Raw genomic sequence first — 24,942 nt, forward strand, 5'->3', positions numbered from 1 at the left:
TGTAAAAGACAAGGGCAAGAAAATTGCTGAGGAGAGTGATGAAGATGATAAGGAGACAATTGCCGACCTTCTGAAATGACAAGGTCGAGATAAAGAGGCTGACATCAGTGCTCGTGTGGCTAGAGAGGCTGAAGAAGCCGAAAGAAGACAGAAAGAAGCCCACGACCTTCTCGAGAGCAGGAAAACTCTTTTTCCTCCTTGGACTCTTGAGAAGCTGATTAAAGAAGCCATCGAAACACCAAGTATCTTGTGGCTAGAACCTGTGATCTCTTTAGATCGTTCTAACACTGTCGACTCTTAGTTCGATATGCCACTGACCCGAAAGGCGTTTGTTTTTCATGTCTTTGCCAACATTGCTGAGTTCCCCCATCCTCATCCACAGGTTGATCGGGACTTAGTCGAATTTTATCTGAGGGCAGCTCAACCACAATACCAAAATTGGAGCGCTCAGAAAATCGTCAATGTTCGGGTCCTAAAGCCGTTCAGGGAAGGCAACTTCACCAACGTTCGGTTCAAGGTACTACGGGGATCTGCCAAGACCGAACATGCTATCTCACTTGCAGATCTTCCCAACCTTAATCCCCATGACTGGATTATCTTGCACAACATCCTTCTTACAAATGAAGCAGAATATGGTCCGATCATCGACCACTTTAAGAGGGTGCTTGTATGCTATGTCATGGAAGTTGCTCTGATGGATCAGGAGATAGCGAGCGTATTCAAGAAGAAGCCCACCATATCTCCTGTTGGCTCTTCCAGTGATCTCAACATGATGCAGATGGGGAAGATTGACCCAAAGAGAAACTCTGTCATGTTTACCAGGAACGAAGGACAGAAATGTCTTTTTGCCTTCGCAGACAAACATCTCTACACCACTACCTGTTTGGAACACGTTTTAGGGATCATCCATCGATGTAAGCAGAACACAGCAGATGATATCAAGTACTTTGATGACATGATTCAATGGTACATTCGCTTCAGACAGACTATCCTTGCACTTATCACACATCTGTTCGATACAATAAAGAAGGCTCCCACTGCTGGTCCAAGCAAGTAGAAACGATAGTCTCGCTCCAAATTGACGCAAAGGGGAAGATTGTTAGGATCAGTATAGTGTTGCGTCTATTGGGCTCGTTAGCTAGTCCAATGTTTATCTCCGGTATGGGCCTGTCCATCCGTGAGTTTTGTAGGGTTTAGTATAAATAGATGCTTGCATGCATCCTAGAAAAAAAATGATTAGAGAGGATTAGAAACGAATAGAGAAGTATTGTTCAGCATATTCATCGTTCTTATTTTGTAGCCCTAAAATCCTCTACAGTGGAAGTTCTTAGTAGAGCTCTGCTGAGGATCGAGTAATCTAATCATTCGACACATTATGATTCATACTTGTGTTTTGTTTTTACTATCTTTACGTTCATTACTTACCTGTTACAAAGATCTATCAAAGAGTTATTTTATAACTCATCACTAAGGATTATTATTTATTACAGTGAACTTCAGTATTCGAGGTGAGTTTTTCTCATTGTACTTTCGGGTCGAAGGCACCAAGGCTGACCCATTGGTTTGATAATCTGATATTGTTGATATGTTGAGTATGGTATAGATATGTATGCTAGTTTTGATATGCTAGTATGGTAGATCTATAGGACTACCTGTGATATTGTCTGTTTATCTGTATATGATATTATTTGTTATATGTCTAGATATTGTGTGGGTTGGGTTGAGGTTGTACTGCTTTGTGCTGTAGCCAACAAACCCTGGAGTATTCCAGATATGAGCTGAGGGTCAGGGAGGGCATGCCTGACACATACTGAGGACTCACTAGCATTCCAGATATGAGTTGAGGGTCAGGTAGGGTAAACCAGACTCATACTAAGGGCTCAGTGACATTCCAAATACGAGCTGAGGACCGGGTGGTATGCCAGACTCGTAGTGAGGGCTACTCATTGGTATTCCAATCCAAAGACCGAGGGAGCAAGCCAGACATAATTTGTGGGCCCAATGGCAAGCCAGACGTAGGTTGTGGGCTCTAGAGTAAGCCAGATATGAGTTGTGGGTCTGATAGGCAAGCCAGACTTATAATGTGGGATCAAGGGGTAATTTAGTCTTTTATCTGTAGACCTAATACATGATGTTATTTGTATATGTTATCTGCTTGGGTATTGGTACTATCGGAGAACTCACTAAGCTTCATGCTTATAGTTTTGGTTTATGGTTTCAGGTACTTCAGCGGATCTTGTCAGGGTGAAGGCGTGACCGTACACATCCACGCGTTTTTGGATTTATGATTTTTAGGATACTCTAATAATGAAAATTTTTTAAAAATTATTTTGAGAACGATTCTGGTTTTAAATAATGTTTTGGAAACAATGGGTTTTGTAAACACTTCTGTAGAAAAAGAGTTGCTTTGAAAAGTTTAAAATTTTATGGATGTTCCAAGATGGTATCAGAGCCTTGGTTTGAGTGAATTGGAGGAACACTCGTGTGAATCCAGTGTCAAACTATGGAAAAATATTTTAAAAATGGTTTTCAAAATAACCAAAATAGGATGTGATGTGTACGATCAGCCAGAGCTAGTAAGTTGACCACAATTTACCACACTGTTCTTTGATATTGTGATATGTTAGAACATCATGCTAGTGATAGCCTAGGGATCTTCAGGAATTGCATGATAGAATTGCCTGGTTATATGACGCCTTGTCTCTCATAGAATCTCTTATTGACTGTGGTATGAATCTTTTGCGTGTGAACTGGCTATTGAGTGAATACGCTAAGTCACATGTTGCATGGTATAAATGATCTTAGGGTAAGGGGTTTGGTCCTGCTGTGCAGCTCTTGTCTGGGTCTAACTGTTGTAGGATTGAATCTGTTAGCCTAAGATTGTTTAAACTTTAGGGTATGTGATTGTATTCATGCAATAGTCATCTGGCACCAATAGATAGTCATATAGCAAAATTTGGGCTTAATTCGATTGGGCTTTTATTATTTACAATCAGATAAAGTTTGCACCTTTATGCCCAAGGAACCCATGATATAACTAGATCTACAATTTCAAGCTTTACAAATGACTTAGACTCTCAACCATCCACCAAAATGGTCAAAATGACCAAAAATGAACCAAGAAGAAGATCTGTGAAATGAAAAGGCAAGGTTGTGACTTTATACCTCCCAAGCTACCAAAAGGAGGTGCAAATGTTTGATCTTAAAGATTTCCTTCAAACAACAAGTGTTCAATTCTTCACCCTTCTTCTTCTAGGTCCACAAAACCTTCCATAAATCTCACAAGAGCTTCTAAATCACCAAACATGGGATAGGGGGTCGAATTAGGGTTTTAGAGCATGAAGGTTGTCTTAGAAATGAACAAAATGGACTATCGTTAAGCTTATACATCGCACAACACAAAAATTAGGGTTTTCCCACTTACCCTCGTACGCCCAACGTACTCCTCGTATGCCCAGTGTACGAGGCTTCGCACCCCCGCACCAACCTTCGCATTACGCCCAACGTATGCCTCTCTACACCATAGGTACTGATCTTCGCAGCTGTACGCCATGCATACTCCCTTGGTACGCCTTGCGTACTAAGGTTCCTTCCAAAACCCTAAATATTTCTAAGGCCATAACTTCCTCGATATAAGTCCATTTCTGACGAACTTTATAAGGTGGCTAAAAACCCTACACTTCTAGCAACCCATCATAGCCCTGAAGTTCCCCGAACCGAACCCAAAATCCATAAAGGACCAAGATAACCAATTACGATTATGCCCTTGGGGTCCAAAACACCATCGAACACTCGAATCACTTAGACTTTAACATCCTCATCTAAAAGGGGCCAAAACCTTTCTTTCCCAAGCTCCCAAACCTTATGATAACTGATGATCGGGTCACAACCCCGAATAATGAAGTGGTTCGAAACCGGGTATTTCACAAAAAGATCCAATGGAGAGACTCGCAATGAAATTCAAATCTTCAAGTCGATTACACACCAAAGATATTGCCATCTAGGATCGTTGATCTTGAAAAAGTTGTTAAACCTTCAAGATTAAGCTCCGATACCACGTGTAGGATCCCAATGAAGATGAAAAATGTGGAATTGAAGAATCAATGCATAATCGATAAGATCCGATCTAAAGTTTAAGCACAATTTGTATATATGGGAGAAAGTACCAAAAATGTAGGAGCATTTGCTTGCTTACTACACTACTGTCTCTCTCTCTCTCTCTCTCTATATATATATATATATATATATATATATATATATATATATATAGAGAGAGAGAGAGAGAGAGAGAGAGAGAGAGAAAGAGAGAGAGAGAGAGAGAGAGATAGAGAGACTAGAAATCTATACAATGAGAGCTCTCTCAAACCTGCACATGGAAACTATAAAAGTATATATAGGCAAGCTCTACCCAAAAACTCATATCATTAAGGATAAGCCTAAGACACCGTCCATTGAAGAACTTTGCACCCTAACAATACATATAAATACGTAAAAAAAATACATTTATACATTTAAAACACATAAAAATACATAAGCATCTATATAAAAACTAAAAAAAATACATAAATACGTAAAAGTACATATAAATCCGTAATATATAAAAAAATAACACATAAAAGTACATAAAAATATGTAAAATACTTAAAAATACATATAAATATAATATATATATATACATATATATATATATATATTTAAAATACATAAAAATACGTAAACATATACATATAAAAACTAAAAAAAATACATAAATACATAAAAACATATATAAATACATAAAAATACGTTTATATATTATATATAAATTTTGACGAAATTTGGAAAAAAATTTCATTATTTTGGAAAAATTAACGATTTGATCTGATGACCTGCAGAACAGATAAAAAAGGGTTAAAGTAAATAAATTTGCCGACTTCTTGGGCTTTTCTATTCAAAAAGTTAAATAGTTGTGATTTTTGTATTAAAAAAATAAATTTAAGACTTTGTTAAAAAATTTCCAAAATATTTGGCAATAACAATAACAAGAACAAATTCAATCCTGGTTTATATAAGATTCTCCGGAAAAAACTAAAAGCAAACGATTTTTTTTCACTTGATTTGCATAATATGCAAATTTAATATATGCATGTAAACGATAGAAAATTTTGCATATATGAAAAATTCAAGATAGAAAACCTTTATTTGATTTCTTTTGAATGCATCTCGTAGACGAATATTTATGTATTTTATTTTTTTCGAAAAAAAGAACATTGAGGAAAAAGTTATTAACTTCAAAACATCATATCCATCTTAACGTGACAATTTTTTCTTAAAAAAACATTGAGGAAAAAGTTATTAACTTCAAAACATCATATCCATCTTAACGTGACAATTTTTTCTTCATACAATATTATATTAAATGCTGATTGGGTGATTGGGTCATCAATGGTATAACAATGGATCCATATAAAGGTTTCAACTATTTATCCAAGTTGATGAGCAAGTGAGATTTGGTTTCAGTAATTTTTATATATTATATATAGCATGTGTTATTAATTTTTAGAATATGTTCTCTGGGAATAAAATCTAAATATGTATCTATGAGTGGATGTATGTTTGTCTTTTAATAGGTTAAACTATTATCAATCCTAGGTGTGTGAAACCATGTATTACATAAGTTTATTTAAAAAAAAATTAAATATAAAATCTTAATAATTTGAAAATTTTGAATTTATAAGGAAAATATATTTTTTTTGAATTATTAAAATTAAAAAGGCTTTAATATATAAAATACATTACATATATAAATCCTTTCTAATAAATAAATGTGGAATTTTAATTTAATAAAATAAAAAATACAATGAAATGATAAGTGGAAAATAGAAAATTTAAAAATTTTAGAAAATGTCATATGTCCAAATGAAAAAGAAAAGGATATCTGGCAAAAAAACCTTTATTTATTAGAGTAGATTATATCCCTTTATAGTTTTTTTTTCTAGTTTTTTGTTAAAAGATAAAATTATGTTTTTTTACTAGTTAATAACACCTCTTTGAGTCTTGATCGGCTAGGTCTAAAGCATTTTTTTTATTATTATTATTATTATTTTTTTTTATCAAGAATGTCATTTTTCTGTCGTATATTTTGTAGTATACAACATTTATGTAGTTAGGATCATTTCATAATCCTAAATAGGCCGAAGAGTATACCCCTATTGTCTTAGAATTGCATTTGTTTATGTTCATTTATGTTTTTTTAGTCAAAAAATACTTCAATGATATATGTCATGTGTATATATAATCTGCTACGATGAATAAATCATGAAACCCTTAGCTTAAGGCAAATGCTCCCCCTGACTTCAATGATATATACTCATCCCCACCCAATACCGGCATTTGCGAACCAAACACCCCCTAATGCTATTTTTTTTTTTTTTTTTTTATAAAATATCGTTTCTTGCGTTTGCGAATTACATTCTAAGGACCCAAAAGTAAAGAGAGTTGTTAGTGGACATTTTAGAAAAGGTTCAAACTAAACTATCTCCTCTCCACTTCCTCCTGAACTTCACCACCTGTATAGATATAAGATATAAGATATTACATATCTGACACTGACACTGATACTGATTAAAGAAAAATATCTGGAGACATTCTTACTCTGGAGATATACAGCCAGGTTGGCTTGGGCGTCTGCTTCAGAATTGTACTCCTGCCAATATTTTAAAAAAAAAATGTGAAATTTATTTGCATATTAGTATTAAATAAAGATATATGATAAAAATATGTACCCTTTCAACATGACAAATCTGGAAAGATAAAAACTTCTCCTTCAACTCCTTTGCCACTTTACACAACTCAGTCATGTTCTGTGTTTTCGTCTTCCACACCCCATTAACCTGTTTTCTTAAAAAAAAAATTAACATATTGTTGTTGAAAAATATATATATAAATTTATAAAAAAAATACCTGCATACAAACAAGTTTAGAGTCTCCTTGCACACGAATATGTCTAAACCCTCTCTCCAGAGCATACCTTAAACCTAAAATCACAGCTCGATATTCAGCCACATTGTTGGTTGCAACACCTAAACCCTCACGCAGACGATAGACCTACAAATTTCAAAATTTTGAATATTCTGAACTTTTGATTTTGCAATATAAGGGTAAAATGGTAATTTTGTCTAACTGAGATGGTTTACTTAGTTCTAGAAAATGTAGCAGACTAAGTGAAAAGCTAGCTGTTAAAACATGATGTTTGGTAAAACTAGATGTAGCTGAAATATGTGAAATGACATAAAAGGGCATGTAGAAGATTTGTTCTTTTTTTAGCTAATAAGGGGTATATTTGGAAGAATGTTAGAAAAGTTCAATATTTATATACCAGACTTCCGTCTACTGCACGGATCACAGCACCAGCACCTGCAGGTCCAGGGTTATTTTTGGCTGCACCATCAAACTCAAGAATACAGGAGCACTGAGAACATAAAGATTAAAGACAGTTTTAGTTGATTATTAAAGATGATTATAAATTTATAATTAATGGAAATGAAGAACATGAAGACTCGACTCAATGGTGTGAAAACTTACACAATAAGCAGAAACTGGTAAAGCCTCTATAAAGCTTTCTGTTTCGGGTAACTTTCTTTGAGGAGCTTCTGATAATGAAGTTGATCCAACAACATCTTTCTGTGTAAAAAAAGTTACAAATCATAAAATTTAGACATGAAAGAAGTTTATGATGCAATACAAACAAATTGCAACATTACCTTCATCCTCTTCTCTATAGGTGTCTTGCTGTTAGCTTTATTGGAAGCTGGTTGCTGAAACATGATGAACTCATGAACATTACAAAAATAAAGATAAAAAGATATCAAGATTCAGATGAATGAAGAAGTCTAACCTGAAATGGACAGGGAATAAGTTGTCCAAAAAGGTCACCTTGGACATTAGAAACACCAACGGAATAGATTGCATTATTGAGTCCATGTGAGGAGAGGAATTTTTCAGCAACGTTAGACAATCGATAGCCTTTGAAAACATCAACATCTGGACCACATAGCTGAATGATTGTTCAAAGATTAGTGTAAGTCACTTACATTGTTTATGAGGTAAAAAAAATGAAAGATTAGCAGAAGTAACTGGAATTCGAAAGACGATGAAGATGAAATCAAAACAAGTTTACCAGAGACTGGCAATCATTCAAACTCCTGTACACGCCAACAATGTCGCCTTTCCTCACAACGTAAAACGCGTCCTTCTCGTCCTCCATTGATGATTGTGGAGAATCAAAATTTTGCCCTAGTTATAACCCCAAATACTAAATCTCACCTGAAATCATCATTGAAAAGTGAAATAGTAAAGCCAATTTACGGATTGATAGTGCAGGAAAAATCAGAAACAGCAATCTGCAGTTCTGTACCCTAATCATTCCCCTTTTATCTATTACCAAATAAGCGATGTGTCGTATTACAATAGTTCAAAGATATCGAATACATAGTTGTTACTGAAGATCAACAAAACATATATACCTTTTAAATCCACTGAATTGCATGAAGCGAAGTAAACAGTCAATCCGAAGAAGAACTCGACAATGACGGAAAATGTTGCACGATTCCTGAATAGGTACTGGGCTTATTGGCGCGAAAAATATCGAAGTAGTCGACGACTTCATGTCTTCATCTATGGCAGACGTTTATGGCCCAACCCAAAGTCCTAGCGTCGGTATTTGGACCAGAACCGGCCCACATGGTACCACACGTTGAAGTAGGGTGGACCGGTTGGTAGACTGTAGATTGCACTTGCTTATCGGATCTGGATCCAGGCTCCGGTTTGGGTTTTCCGGTTTTTGTACTAGTAGACTCGTACACCTTTAAGTGCATATAGTATAACGCGTTGAAGTCCTACCAAAGTTAGTTTATCTAAACGCGTCCTACCAAAGTTAGTTTATCTATTGCTTTAAAATAAATACGCATTGAATCGGGCATAGACCTGAACTAGACCTACCCGGTTTTATATCCGGACCCATTAAGCATGATTTAAAGAACCGATGACCAGTCCTGGTCAAGGTCAAGGTCTGGTTCCTAGCTGGTCTAACTGTCCAAATGTTCACCCTATTATAATTGTGTGTAATCAAATATATCATATGGGTTTTTTTTTCTTTTTTTTTCAGTTTTGCTTAAAATTCAATACGATAAATAACAATATATTTTTATTTATTTTTTATTATAATATTGTAATAATTAATTTTAATTTTGTTTTCTATATAAGCTTTTATCAATCTTTATTTTACTTCGTTCGTATTTATTTTTGTAACTCTATATATATTGTCAAACCCATCTTGTATTATACGTATAATATATTTTTATTACTATAAATTTATAAATTATATTATCATAAAATTAAAAAAAAAAAAAACATGTTACATTATATTAGTGTTTTTTTTTTTTTTTTTTTTTTTTTTTTTTTTTTTTTTTTTTTAATTTAACTTGCATATGGGGGACGCAAACAAGGTTTTGCTTATAAATTTACAAGGATTGTTTAAAACATACAAACACACACACATGGATCATTTTCACAATTCATTCTTTCCGTAGGGACAAAAGCTTATATTTTAAATTTTGTTATAAGAAATGAGCATTTATGTAATTTTTTAAACATATGCATCATTCATGTAAATATAATTTTGCACAAGAACCTATATAAGTATATATAGATTACAAGGACCGTTCTTTTAATTTATTTTCTACGTAGGGATCAAACATATTAAACATGCAAATATGCGAAGATACGAAAGGTAAAGAGATGAAAAATATCGGTGTTTAAAATTGAGGGGGTGAAAATAATATTTTACAAAGTTGGAGATAAAAAGTAGCATTCGACAAAGTAAGTGATGGAAAATACAAACGTACGAAAGTTTAGAGATCAAATATACCAAAATAAGAAAGTTATGTAGCTAAAGTCTATAATAAAAAAGTTTATGGGTAAATTTTAAGATTATTTGTTGACAAAATCTAAAATAAAAAAATTTTAGGGCAAAATTGTAAAACTCTAAAACTATGCATTGTGGCCAAAACCTAAAAAAAAAAAAAGTAGCAAAAATTTAAAAACCTAAAACTTTACTCTTCACAACAACTTTTGTTCTAATATATATAATAATTATTATCATTTAATGAATAACATGATATTAAGGATATTAGTTATTGCATTATATACATATCAATGGTGTTTAGGAACAATACATTTTGTGTGGTTTAAAATTTTGCCACAATACTTTGTCGAGATTACCGTCCGAAAGAGACTAAAGCCGACAACCAAAGTTTAACTCCATTTTGGTGCAAATAAATAGTATTACTATAAATATAAAGTAATATCAAAATGGCATGAGATTGAAGAAGTATGGAGTGAGAAATTAAGTGAAAATTAGTATATAGAAGTGAGTTGTATAATGCTATAAATATAAAGTAACATTCCCCCTCCCCCTCCCTGTTTGTAGCTTATTGCTTATTTTTAATCCAAACACTTTACAAAAGCTTTTTTCTCTCATCGCTAATAAGCTATAAGCTAAGTTATCCAAACACCCTCTTAAGCAACAAAGTGTTACCAATTTAACCATTTGGTCATGAAATTAAAAAAAATAAAAATAAATAAATAAGTAATAAAAATGAGACACCCAGCGAACAAACAATTTCTTTTTTATTACACGATTATGACCTGCGATAACTGATAAAACTGCTATTCCACATAAACAAATTTCCGGATGTTTATGGGAAGCCAAAAGTCGAAAAACAACTCGATAATCAACTAAAACGCTTGTAAAAAAATACCACACAATTTAAATACATGGAATACAAAAATCAAGAATCTAAACAACCAAGTTTAGAGGAGAGTATTATATATTTTCTCATGAAAGAAGTAAAACATTTCATTGCGTGGCCTATTTTTTCAAAACCATTTTTGTTATTTGATACAGTTCTACAAATAATACATATAAATCTCATGTAATTCAAGATGATTTCTATCGATTCTTGAACATCAAATATGTGGAATAGCAAAACAAGAACATATGAACATGACACGTGGCATCAGTGATAATTGTTTGCTGGCACAAGCTTTAGTAATTTGGCAAGATCATAAGCTTTGAATTCTTTCCCATAACATAACCCTAAATCAAGAGGAGTTTTCCCATTCTGAAAAAAAAAAAGAATATATTAAGTGATTATTTTATATAACGATCCATTTTTTTTTTTTATATATTTCTTGAAATTTGTTATAAAATTTACTAACCTCAGTTCTTCTAGTCTTGTCTGCACCATTCACAAGCAAAACTTTTGCTATGTCTCTGTTTCTACTTTGCATTGCAACATGCAATGGGGTCCACCCCTCCTATAAAACAATAAGATTGAATTAAATTTTAACAAAAAGTAAAAAATAAATAAAAGAATCAAATATTTATATTATTACATTATCAGCAACATTCACGTCAGCTTTGCATTTGATGAGCAACTTAACCGTTTGCATGGCACTCACTTGAACTGCATAATGAAGTGGAGTAGCCCCACTCTATCACAAGGGTATTTTAGTAATTTTTGAAGAAGAAATAAAAGAAATGAATAATGATATGGAAAATGGAGGTTGAAGGAGAAGGGTGGGTCCCACCAGATCTTGGGCATGAGGACTTGCACCTTTTCTTAAAAGATGACTAATCACAGCCTCTTTTTTCCCTAAAACTGCTTTGTGAAGAGCAGTTTGTCCTTCCTGCTTTGCATTAAATGGATTAAAATATTAAATACAAGAAATAGCAATGTACTTTCGGTTTGACTAATTGACTTTGACCCATATGATTACTTTGACCCATATGATTTTTAGATAAGTTGTTTTATAAATTTCACTAATTGGATCCATTAAATATAAAAAAAATACCTTATCAGCTGCATCAATCTCAAATCCATTTTCTAAAAGGTTATCCATGAACTTTATCTGCCCTGATAAGGCCAATGTATGCAAAGGGTTCCACTTTTCCTGAGTTACAAAATCTCAAAAAAAAAAAAAATCAAATTCGGTGCTTAAAAGCCAATAAAAAACAAACATTTTTTTATAGTCAGAATGCATATTATGATTTAAAAACACACCGTTGATATTTTGTCCAAATTAGGAGATTCATTTTGTTGCAAGATTGCTCTTTCTTCAGGTGACAGAAGTTGTTCAACCTCTGCAATCATAAAAACAAATCTTCCACTTTCAGCTTAATAGAACATGATTTAAACCATTAAAAAAAAGGGTATAATAATAACATGATAAACCTTTTTTTAAATCTTCTTCAATCTGGCTTGTGGACAAACTTTCTATATTAATTTGGGTTTCTGAAGCATCCTTTTCTTCCTCCCAATCACTTTCAAAGTCAAGATTGTTCTCTTCAATGTCATCTTCTTCATCAGTTTCACTATCACTACTAACAGGATCTTCCCAGTTTCCTAAGTGGGTAGTGGAAGAAGTTTGGTGTGGATTGATTGCACAAAATTTAGGGTAAAATTTTCCCCTAATTGCAGGAAACCTAGATGTTTTTTCTATAATGATAGGGTGAGTAATCATTTGAGTGAAATTGATACTGGTGCAGTTACATGGAATTGGAGTAATAGTAACAACAGAAGAATGGAAGGGGGGTTTTATTGAAGAATGTGTTATTGAGCTTGAGCAAGATAATGCCACCATTTTTATTGAGGTCAATCTGCATGGAAAGGTAGATGTTATATGAGAGAAGAAGGAACCTATGAATATGCATGTCATAAATGCAGAAACAAAGAGAACATCTCTTTTGGACATTACATCGAACACCTGGCGCTCGTTGGAAGATAAAGCTACACATTGAATTACAAGTCCAACCAGCTAATTCTACATTCAACTTACCTCAAGAGTAATCTTGTAAACACACAATCAACCCCAAATAACAAATTTATGAACCCAGAAAAAAAAAAAAAAAAAAAAAAAAAAAAAAAAAAAAAAAAAAAAAAACTCGTGTATCAGACGACATACCTTGAGGCGCTAGAAATGTCTACTCTTGGTTAATCACCGGTTCTCACCTCAATTGTTCAAAACTGATTTTTTTCCCCAAAAATTCGCTATTGAATCCTGTATACTCTCGCCAGTAGCGTTCTGTGGAAGATATAAGAGGAAGCCTTGAACCAATAATTCCTCAATTCTAATCTCCTATTCGATATTCCGATTATTGCAGGTATTCATATGAACAGTGAAACGAGAAATCAAGCAGTTTTCGTTCGTATTTGAAGATACAGCTGAAATGTAGAAATGTATATGTGGGCTCTATAGTCTATAAAGAACTAATTAGGGATTCTGGGCTCTATAGTCTATAAAGAGACCTATCTCGAGGACAAACGTAAGCTATCCTAGGGAAGTTGGGCCAGATGAATGTTGAATAAAATGTTCAAATCATCAAATCTGTTTCGGATCAAAACAGAATTTCTGTCGGTTGGTCCAGATGGCCCGACGCTTTTTATCAACTTTTTTAGAACTTAATTTGTAAATTATTAGTGTGCTGTATATTATTATTACAACAAATATGGATACGTATAACTTTTATTTTTTAGAAAATGATTAATACATAACAATTTTTCTTCATAAATAACAATTTATTTTTTATAGAGTTTTACAATACAACATTTTAAAATATAAATTATTATGTACGAAAAAAATTGTTATATACAAATCAATTCATCTTATAAAAATAAGAACATACTATATGGAATCAAGATGTTTAAATATCACTAGATACTCCAGAATGTCCATTTATGACTATATATCAATTATATTTGTCATATAATACGTGAGTTAAATCGTTTTGGATTCTGATATTTCGGACTAACCGTTTATAAGATACATTTTGGATTTGCCGACAAGGATTGGACTTACAAGTGTTCCAAACTCCCATTTTAAGGTCCCGAAATGTTTTTCATGCATATGTGCTTGTTAAGCTTTGAAGATGCTTATATTTACCACAACATATACACTTTGTCATTAGCTAATAATGAGTTTACTAAACCATATCCATGAAGACATTTATGGTAATTTATCTGTCTGTTGTTACAATCTTGAAAAAACAATCTTAAAACAATTAGGATGTAAAGGAGTTGAGCCGAACCTTGACATTAATCGCACCACTCATTTAAATTTATAAAAGCTCGAGCTCGTTAAGAGTCTAGAGGCTCGATCTCGATCTTGAGTTCGGCTCGTGAAACATATCTATGAAGCTCAAGATCAGCTCGTTAATGCTCGTTTATTCGTGAAGCTCATTAAAGAACCCGTTTGACTTGTTATTTTTTAATATTTTATTAATATATAAGTAATAAATAATAATATATATAAAATACAAATATATTATACAAAATCTCGTTTAAGCCTACAAGTTTAAACAAGCCCTCACATGCATGATCGGGCTTTATTCTAGGCTTTGGCTTGTTAAGGCTTGACTCTTTTCGAGCTTTTAATGAGACGAGCTCAAGTAGCCAGCAACTAGTTCGGCCCGTTTACATCCCTACAAACCGTTACCTATATCAAAAAAAGACAACTCTTACTGTTTTTTTCGTTTTTGTGGATATGTGGCAACACTCATTTTTAATACACTACTACTTTGCATGCACTTGTAGTTTGGTTAATATAGTTGTGATTAATGGTCCAATAATTTGTAAATTCATGCATTTCTAAATTGCATACTAATAGTGTACCACCCTATTAGGCCCAAGAGCCGAACAATGTGCTCCTTGACTTATGTCAAACGCCAAGACAAGCGGTGACACCCCATAAGCCAAAGCAGGGAAAAAACACCACATGTATGAAACCAAAGCAATGCGGGAGTGCCAAAAGCGTTCCGCCTAATTCCCTAAAAGGATTGTACACCTCCCACGATCACCTGTAAAAATACAACAAAGCCACAAAATTGTAAGATGTAACAAAAAAATTCTCCTTCATCAACATTATAAATACCTCCTCCATAGGAGGTATCATCGGCTATCATTTCTCTAAAAACTCCTTATATCATTCTTTAACACTCTGTTGAGTATATTGCTAACTTGAACATAGAAGTATAATCCTAGTACACCACCCATATTACTACTGGAAGTACCTGAAACCATAAACATAAACTGTAAGCATGGAGCTTAATGAGTTTCTCAAAGTACCACATACCAAACATACAGTTGGGCCCAACCTTGGGGTATATTCCAACCCAATATACAATCATGGGCCCTACCCTAGGGCCCAACCTTGGGGTTTATTTCAACCAGATCATACAATAATGGGCCCAGCCATGGGGTTTATTTCAAACCAATCATATAAACATGTAAGAATCATAAAGACAACTATCATTCTATATACACAATTCAGTGGGCCGACATTGGCGCATTCGACCCACAAACACAGTGAGAAGACTTACCTCAAACTAAAGATAACCGAATCACACATGTGCTTGCTGCTACAAGGGCTGCTACAAGGGCTCCTCACACTGAACACATCTAAAACCCACCCTAATTAATAATTAGGGTAATAACCCATAATCAAGGTCCATATCATATCTCTCTTACTAAGGGTAAAAGACCATTCTACCCTTTTCCTAACCAGAACCAATTAAGCATGACCTAAGGCCCAAAATGGCCCAAAATGCACTTCTGGGAGTACGCCATGCATACTCCCCCATTACGCTTAACATACTGGGTTACCATAGAAAAGGAAATTGGCAAAACTCGTTACGACCTGTGTACTCATAGGTTACTCCCTACGTAATCCTTTATTGTCCAAAACCACTTTTAAGCTCTTAATACTTAAAGACTATACATCAAACTCATAAATCTTAATCTTGGAAAGGTCTTAAATGATAAAGTCGACAAATTTAAGCTTTTGCATGGGCTAATAGAGCCCAAATCCAAACCTTAAGTCCATAACACTCTTTAATAACCTCAAACTTTTGCATGAGTGAGAAATAACAACAAAGACTTCATTTTTATGACACAAGTTCCTTAAAAAAACATAAAGTGACAAACTTGAGCTCTGGAGTAGCTTTTACTCACAAGAACCAAACCATGGGACCCAAAGTTATGAAAACTAAACCCTAGCGTAGATCAAAACCATAGAACCATAAAGGTGTGAGATTTATACCTCCAGAAGTTGTCAGATGAAAAGAAAACTCTTGATCTACAAGCTTCAAGCCCACCAACCAGAAAAATGAACTCCTTCTTTTTCCAAAATACACCAAGAACAATCTAAAGGTCCAAAACAAACTCTTAAGGGTTAGGGTTTTGCAATGATAGAATGAGGGAGTGGAGGCTGAAGGTAAGGAATGTCTCAAGGGCTTAAGGTCCTTTAAATAGGGTCTAAACCCTAAAAACTAGGGTTTAGGATCTGCATGAGTATGTCCTGTGTACTCAAAGGAGTCCATGACACCTAACTACTCTCGACATACCCATAGGGTACCCCCGCGTAAGGACCAAAAATGCAATTTTTTAAATTTAATTTGTAACTGAAAATACCTGGAAACACGGGTATTATAAACATCCGTAACACCTTCATTGCCCACTTTTCCAAACATCGAAACAACAAAAACCACTCAACCCATAACTACAATAACTAACCTCAAAACATTGTTTGAACATCAATTATACCAATGTCAACATAATGGTCAATAGAAGAACTAACACCATCACCCCATAAGAAAAGGTCATTATGGACACCTTATTTGGCTACTAGAGTTTTCGGGCCAGGTATTTAGCAGATAAAACAAACATGCTTCAGGATGATACAACTAACCCAACCAAGACACACACCTCCTAAAATGCTTATTTAAGGCACATATGACCCATCACCATTTGGGTGGAATTGTTAAGATACACACTACAACAGTACCACCCGGTACCAACATACCACACCTTAAAAAATACGATGGTATAAAAGATACGGATGTTATGCATAAACTGACCAAGTGCACATGTAGTCTTTAAAACTCAACCGAAGATTTTTGGTGTATACACTTTTGAATCACAATATAAGGCTCAGTTTGGTGCTAGTTTAAAAGCCTAGAAACCGAGAGCATTCACAGTTGAGATTAACTAAAAAGGCAAATTCGTTGGCTACTTTTGCATTCCCCTTTAATAAAACAATCTTCCACTTCCAATAACTCTTCCACAATTCCCATTTATAATTTCCAATGCTTTCTTTTTTCCCTATAGAAAAATTCTTTTGGCACTACATATATAAACTTCATATTTCGACCTTCTAACTTTCATTCTTAGCTTGACACTCAATTGTTTAAGGAAGTATTTGGCGATTCACTTTGGATTCACCAATGTAGCATGCCTAGACTCACTAATCCAAGTATGGTTTTCATCAAGTCCCTTAATATGAAAAGTATTTTCTTTATTTATCCACGAAGGCCACAGTTTAAAACGATGACTTTTATCTTTCTTTTCAAAATTAAACACAGTTGGCTTGAAGTCTTTGAATTGAGGATTTTGCTGCCTCGAGTGCATAACAATTGACAATTGCATGATTTGTAAGATAGAAACGCAATTCCTCTTTATTAGCATGACTTTTACTGTATATGTGGTTCCATGATGGGTCTTGTAAACCAAACCGAGTACCACATTAAATTGTATCATCATCTATGTCCCTTTCATTATAAAAATCTCATCATCTTTAATTGTTTCATAATCAACAATTTCTTTTTCCTTTTCAATAGGGACATGACATACGTCATAAAGAAATATATCATGGAAAACCTTTAACTACCGAGAACCTATTTGTTCATTTGAATCATTGTCGGCTAATTCTTCATCAACCATAAATGTTTTATCCTCTGAGTCACTCAATTTTTGTTCTTAACACTCACAATCTACAAAATCAATTGTACTTGTTATATATAAATAAAATTCAAATATGGGTCCACACAATAAGGATCGAACCATAAACCAACTAAGTCAACACAAACATACTAGGAGCCAATTTCCGATACGAGTCAAGTAATGATAAATGCACCTTTCATCCATGGGCATTTCATCTGACGGTATTAGTTCCTCTATTGGGTTTTCATCCGACAATGTTGGCTTCTCCATTACCACGTTCATTTGAATCTTGAATCTACCATAAGTAATAAAGAAACCCTTTATAGATTAGGTCTTGAATAAGATGATCGTCCACGATGGAGGGTTTTGAGAAGAGTTATTGACATTCGTTGACTTGGTATGACCTAAGGAGATATAGATGGTTACCATGAGTTAACCGGGTAACCGGTTAATTGCTGGGTATTGCAACAAATTGAAAAATAAGTGTCTTATATGCAACAAAAATAAACATCTTGTCAAAATTGCAAAAAAAGTAAAAACATAACGACTTTTTGTGCAATTTACCCTTTATTAGATTACAAAATTTAGAATAAACCATCCATTTATGATTAATTCTTTCCGGTGGCAAATCTAGAACAAAATATCACCTAGTTCCCAAATTAAGTGAAACTGATAAAAAAAATCAACAACACTTGTGGGGGGTCGGGTCAGTCGGGTCAGACCGTGTACGATTTAATAAAATATAACTGAAAAAACGGATCAGACACTATCGATTAATTTTTTTAAAAAAAAAACGACTGAAATATAACTAAAAAAACCGAACGATTTAATGAAAAACTAGTTGATTATTAAAGCATTGATATCTTATTGTTTGATAGAAACCAAGGTTGTAAAAAACGCTCGACGTTAGCTAGTCGGTAGATTGAGTTTAAGGGATTAATCGGTTAGGCGGAGATTAATCGGTGACCATTAATTGCTAATTTGTTGAATTTTAAAAAATTAAATATGACTAATATTATATCAAAGTTCATGAATACAATTAATATCATAACAAAATATGTTAATATGATTAATACAACACTAATCATACCTAAAATAGTTCCTATCGATATAGAACTTCTTTAAAATGTTAAAATTTCATCTTTTTATATTGTTTCACTCAACATTTATGCAGAGATTAATCGTTAGACGCCCTCTAGTCGGTCGAATAGCGTCTATGAATTAATCGGAGATTAATCGGGACCTAGCAAGATTTTTTACAACAGTGATAAACTATATATTATATTTAACCGTATATATTTAGCAGCACAATTGCCCATTGTAACTTTTTTTTTCTCTTTTTAAAATGGTTTTTTAAGACATTTTTTTTAAAAACAAACTCAAAATAGATCCTTTACTTTTTTTAAGATAGTTCCTAATTTTTGTGGTCTATATATTATAAATGAAATTGAAATTTTAGGTAGGTCCTAGGACCTACCTTCTTCATTATTACATACGCGACATACGCCAAAAAGACAACTATTGTTCTTGGAAACTTTGTTTTTCTAAATTTGTTCCGACTACTCCCCCGTTCCTTAAATTTATTCGGCATCAATTTATTATAACTTAGGTTTCGTTTGGCAAATTACGTGTAATACTAGCTTTTACTTAGTAAGTTAATTGATAAAGTAATAGTGTTTGATAAAATCTGGCTGATAAATTATATGGAAAACTTAACAGGACATAAGGGTATATTTTGAAAAGTTGTGTAAAACAGATATAAGGGAATATACAGAAAACTTGTGAAAAAAGTCCAATAAGATGATCAAGACTAGGAGTTTTCGTTTGGATGGATCGGTTTGATCCGATCCAATCAAATTAATCTAAATTGATTTCGGTTTTCAAAACATAGATCAAAATAATCCAAACAAAATTCAAATCCCATCACATCCGATCCAATTACAATTCGGTTGGATTGGTTTTTATAATTCGGTTTTCAAAAACCGAAACATTTTAAAACGACATATAATTATAATATTATTCAATTTTACACAAGAAGCGAAAACAAATTATTTAGTTGTGATTTTAAATTTATAAACAACTATTAAGAAGATATATTATATTTAAATATTTTATAGATAAAAAACTTTTGAAAGATAATACATATTGATGCTTTTTTTTATCGGGTGAAACTTTTCGAACCTATTAGAAAAAATAAATTACAAAATTAATAGATAACTATAGATATATATTATAAATAAATAAATAATAAACGTTTATTTGGTTGTTTTGGATTATTCGGTTCTTATTTTATAAACCAGAACCAATCCGAAATCCAAAATAATAGGGATGTCAAAAAGTCCCGTGGGACCCCGATCCCGTGGGGGCCCCGTCCCATATGGGGGCATATGTTGAAAAAAATCGGGGACGGGGGCGGGGGCGGGGGCAAGGTTAACCCCCGTTTTAATTTCGGGGGCGGGGGCGGGGGTTGGTAGTCCCGTCCCGAAACCCCCGTGGGGGCCCCGTTAACAAATTATATAAATTGACATATATTAATTATATAAGTATAATAAATAATAAAATGATTTTTACGTATAAAAATTCAACAAAAACATGTTTTTAAGTTGTTTGTAACATGTAAAATTATGTTATAAATATCTATTTGTTACCAAAAAAATAGTTTCTTTTAGCCCAAACAAGAACTTATTTTAGCCCAAAATCAATTGGGGGCAGAGGAAGGGGGCGGGGGCGGGGGTCAGAAGAGGAATTCGGGGGCGGGGGGGGGGGGGGGGGCCGGGGAACGGGAAAATTTTGGGGGCGGGGGCGGGGGATGCAATCTCCGTCCCGTTTGCCCCCGTTGACATCTCTACAAAATAATAATTAGGTTTAGTTGAAAACCAATCCGAATATCCGAATCAAATAGTCCAATCCAAATTGTCCAATTGGGCAATTCGGTTTTATCCATATAGCTAACAACCCTAATCAGCTTAACTTATATGCCAAACAATCAGAATTAGAATACGATATTTAGTTTATTAAATTATAGTAATAGTTTCAAAACAAACGAATCTTTATATAACGATCGCCTCCTGTAAGTATCAACTCCTATTAACTAAACAACGATCGAAGAATTAATAAAACTTGTGTGTGATTAATTATACAATAACCCAAACAAAAAAACCCAACTCCGATATATCATTCATTCTATATCCAACTGGACACTCTCCTTATGTACCAACACTCGATTCATCTCACCAAACTCTTCCCCAATTTCAATTTCTTTCATTCCTTCAGTTCACCTGTTCCCCAATCAAATCCAACCCAACAGCAAGAAACGACAACCCTTGAAACAACAAGAAATAGAAATGAATTCCATGAGCCGATAAAAGACTTCTTGTAGCAGCAGTAAGCAATAGGAACGCAAGCGCAAGTTCTTTCCTATAAATCCTGTTCTTCTTCTTCTCAACAACAATCGGAATCTCTTGTTCCTTCAATTTCCCAAGCATGTCAAGTCCGGAATCAGACAAACGTCTCTGAATCTTGTCTTCACTGAAGCTTTTCGATTCCCTTTCTGCAAATGCCAAAAGATCTGATTCCGATGATCTCCCTGATTTCTTAGTGACTACCCATTCGTATGCACTTCCAAGCTGGAAAAGACCAGAGACCATGGCATTGAATTTGGTTACTGACATTGTGTTCTCAAACAACAAGTATGGCATCAAGAATGGGAATGATTTTGGTGATGGGAGAATGTTTAAGATTGACATTGTCACGGGTACGTAACATATGACCCAAATTGGTAATTCGGCTTCGGGTATGAACATTGTTAAGGGAAGAATCACACAGAAGAGGGTGAATGAGTAAAAGGGTAGAATTAGTTTTCGTAAAAGGAAGAACAAGAAGATCATGTTTGCCTTTTTCCACTTTGATATCTGCAACAAGATTGAATCTTTAAGGTTAATATTGTTTCTTCAAGTGTTATATATGTGAAATAGAAATGAAAGTATTATAACATTCTACTTTGACATCTTTCTACTTAATTTTTTTTTTCTTATTATGGAATTGTACTTCTAAGATCTACTCAATTATAGCATTCTGATTTCCATCTTTTTTCTTAGTAAGACATATATTTTGGAAAATCTACCTAATTATAGCGAGATAATGACATAAAAGCCCTTAAGTTTGATAGAAAATATGCGGATTTTAGGTTCACTAAAACCGGATATTTGCAACTTATATATATTTTTTTCAATTTCGATGAAACTGCAATGATGTGGTAATTCTTTTATAATAGTTACAACGTTGTAAACTTGTAATATGAAGAAGTGATAAAAAAAAAAAGAAGAAGTCCGAATAAAGATTAGAATGAATTTGTAAATGAACCTTGGAAGAAAGGATAGCAGGAAGGCAAAGACGAAAAAGTTGCATAGGACCCGAATGCCATCGATGTTGTTGTTTCTTATAAGCTTCATAAGACTCAGGCAATTCACAAAGAACTTTAACATCATTAAGATAAATAAACTTCCATCCATTCAAATGTGCTCTAACAGCAATATCCATATCTTCAACCGTTGTTCTTTCAAGCCATCCACCCGATTCTTCCAAAGCTTTAATCCTCCAAACACCCGCTGTTCCATTGAACCCAAAGAAATTGAGAAAGTGTCCATTCACTTGTTGTTCAACTTCAAAATGGAAACACAAATTGATGTTTTGTAGCCTTGTGAGTAAGTTTTCATCTTTGTTTACAAATGACCACCTTGCTTGAACAAGAGCCAAATCCGGTTTCCCCTAAAATTACACAAAAAAATTAGATAATGTAACAAATAGCAACGTATTCATTATAGTGTCTTATCTTTCATTTCTTCATGTTACAATGTACATTTGGTAGATATTTCAAAGCACAATGTCTTGATAAGAAAAGAATGATGAAAAGTATAATGTTGTAATAGAAAGAAAGGAGAGTAGGATGTTATTATAAAGAGATAAATGTTATAACCACTTTTTGGAAACAATATGGTTGTTATGGAGTTCATTTGAATCAAGAAAGAACAAATGAACACCATGATCACATGGTGCATTAGGTTTTTTCCCTAGACTCAAAGAAGACTAGAAAAATAAAATAAAATAAATCTTTAAATGTGTGGGTTAATCATCAAAAAAGGAAAAACAAAAAAGTAAAAGTTGCTAAATATGGAAAGTGTGGATACCCATGATCAATTATTGGTGAGAGATAGTCATGTAGGTTTGTTACCTTAAAATGCGGAACTGTCAGTATAAGGAAATCAGGATTAGGTTGAAAATCTGCATCTAAAATGGCAACAAATTCATAGTTTTTGACATAATCACAAGACATCGCTGAATGAAGATTTCCAGCTTTGTATCCTGTTCTAACGAATCTGTGTCTGTAGATGATGTTTACTCCTTTCTCTTTCCATGAATTCACTTCGTTTCTTATCAAAATCTGTAAAAGTTCATCGCTTGAATCGTCCAAAACTTGAATCAAAATCCTGTCTTTTGGCCAATCCAATTGGCAAGCAGATGCGATTGATTGTTGATACACCTTCATTACACGAAACCCACAAAATTAATCAGCAAAAAGATCGATAAAAAAAAAACATGGGTTTTTCTTAGATTTGACTGGAAAACCTCAAAATTATTTGGTAAAATGGTACCTCTCTTTCATTGCACATGGGGATCTGAACGAGAACCATGGGGAAAGACGAAGGATCTTCAATGTCGTAAGATTGATCATCAATCACCGGCTTGATTTTCTTCAATTTGATCCAAAAACAACCAATCCCAAGTATGAATCTATCGAGCGATTGAATCATGAAAAGCAAAACGCAGAATTGAGACAACATCGTGATGGATGGAGCAAGATAATCAGCTCTGAATGAAATCCAACCCATGTAAGACAAGTGTACAAGTCCCATAGCTTCCGATGGTATAAGTTTCAAATCCCAATTTTGTAAATAAGCAATGATTTCAACAACCAAAGCGACAATAGAAATAGCAAGAAATACTCTTATGAATTTGTACATAATCCTCTCTTTATATTTGACTTCATCTTTGCTTGAATCTGATAAAGCAATGCGCTTTTTAACAGAAACAAAGGTCTTGGAAACCCCCATTGCTAACCATGGAAAGAAAGAGAGGATTCTTTGAGCTTTGAGTAAAAGCAGCCATGAAAACTGTTTCGTGCTTGCTGTTTTTTGCTTCTCAAGAAACACAGATGTTTCTGAATCATCGACTTCTACTAACGAGATGTTGCTTGGTTTGTCTATTGTGACTACCACAGAACTTGGTGCCATTTTCTTGAAGCTAAATCCACAAATCCCAGATGGGATTTTGCGATTTTGCAGACAAAAGATCAAGAATCAAAGAAAGATCAAAAGGGTTTGCAGAGGTACAAAGATTAAGACATCATAGAAGCTTATCTGACGAAAGAAAAAGAATCGGTGAAATCTGGATCTTGAAAGCTTAAAGACGAATGTACAGAAAGATAGAAGGATGCAGAAGTTGATTAGTCAAAATACAAAAATCTTAGAGAGAGAAAAAGAGAGATTGTACTTTGTAGTATGTAAATGGAAGGTTCAAGGAGGCGATTAGAGGCCTGCAAATTTAAATGTGGAAGGATTTGTTTAATTTTTTTCGATAGACGAGTGAGGAAGATAGTATGAGGGTTTGGTCAACTCTATCTCGGTCTCAATCATGTGCTATGACACAATATATGTAAATCTATGGATGCAATTTATAGCACAGATCGTAATAAATAGTACTAATATATTATTTTATTATATTTTAATTGAGTTCTTTGAATTTTATGGAATATTATCATGGTTATTATTAGTTTTCGGGATTGATTACTTGTAATCTTGGAAATAAAACATATATAGTATGTCTATTTTACATCATAGTCATTTTTATTTTTATTATGTTTTTACCATTACAATGACATGTTATAAATAAACAAAAATAATACATGTTACACAAAGAATATTTGCCTTTGCTTTTTGGACCATTTTCAATATTTACTAAGAGGATTCGACCATTTTCTCATCGGACCATTTTCAATATTTATTAAGAGGTTTCATTATTTTCTTTGGAAATCCCTATGGGGGTTGGGTTTGCCCTGTAAAGAAGTTCG

General features: G+C 33.7%; 3 protein-coding genes across 4 annotated transcripts; all 3 read right to left on the minus strand.

The window, feature by feature from the left end:
• Positions 1–6,244: 6,244 nt before the first annotated feature.
• On the minus strand, positions 6,245–8,656 carry LOC111891836 (uncharacterized). 2 transcript variants are annotated; one of them, XM_023887900.2, is made up of 10 exons: positions 8,505–8,656; positions 8,159–8,304; positions 7,877–8,035; positions 7,743–7,796; positions 7,564–7,662; positions 7,358–7,450; positions 6,943–7,086; positions 6,765–6,872; positions 6,634–6,685; positions 6,245–6,548 (listed from the first exon to the last, which is right to left on the minus strand). In XM_023887900.2, exons 2-10 carry the CDS (start codon positions 8,243–8,245, stop codon positions 6,514–6,516), a joined length of 831 nt encoding a protein of 276 aa, XP_023743668.1. In that variant the 5' UTR covers positions 8,246–8,304; positions 8,505–8,656; the 3' UTR covers positions 6,245–6,513. The 2 variants fall into 2 exon arrangements, with proteins under 2 accessions (XP_023743668.1, XP_023743679.1); XM_023887911.3 differs by lacking the exon at positions 8,505–8,656 and adding an exon at positions 8,396–8,492.
• A 2,182-nt stretch (positions 8,657–10,838) lies between these two features.
• Positions 10,839–13,292, minus strand: LOC111891832 (ankyrin repeat domain-containing protein EMB506, chloroplastic). The gene is made up of 8 exons (XM_023887895.3): positions 13,006–13,292; positions 12,276–12,700; positions 12,105–12,184; positions 11,896–11,994; positions 11,632–11,730; positions 11,437–11,535; positions 11,260–11,358; positions 10,839–11,162 (listed from the first exon to the last, which is right to left on the minus strand). Exons 2-8 carry the CDS (start codon positions 12,682–12,684, stop codon positions 11,058–11,060), a joined length of 990 nt encoding a protein of 329 aa, XP_023743663.1. The 5' UTR covers positions 12,685–12,700; positions 13,006–13,292; the 3' UTR covers positions 10,839–11,057.
• Positions 13,293–20,808: 7,516 nt separating this feature from the next.
• On the minus strand, positions 20,809–24,519 carry LOC111891854 (xyloglucan glycosyltransferase 4). The gene is made up of 4 exons (XM_023887917.3): positions 23,468–24,519; positions 23,047–23,355; positions 22,179–22,583; positions 20,809–21,727 (listed from the first exon to the last, which is right to left on the minus strand). The coding sequence occupies exons 1-4, from the start codon at positions 24,104–24,106 to the stop codon at positions 21,086–21,088; spliced, it is 1,995 nt and encodes a 664-aa protein (XP_023743685.1). The 5' UTR covers positions 24,107–24,519; the 3' UTR covers positions 20,809–21,085.
• Between the last annotated feature and the right edge of the window lie 423 nt (positions 24,520–24,942).

The sequence above is a fragment of the Lactuca sativa genome, chromosome 4 (assembly GCF_002870075.4).
Source record: "Lactuca sativa cultivar Salinas chromosome 4, Lsat_Salinas_v11, whole genome shotgun sequence".
Taxonomy (NCBI): domain Eukaryota; kingdom Viridiplantae; phylum Streptophyta; class Magnoliopsida; order Asterales; family Asteraceae; genus Lactuca; species Lactuca sativa.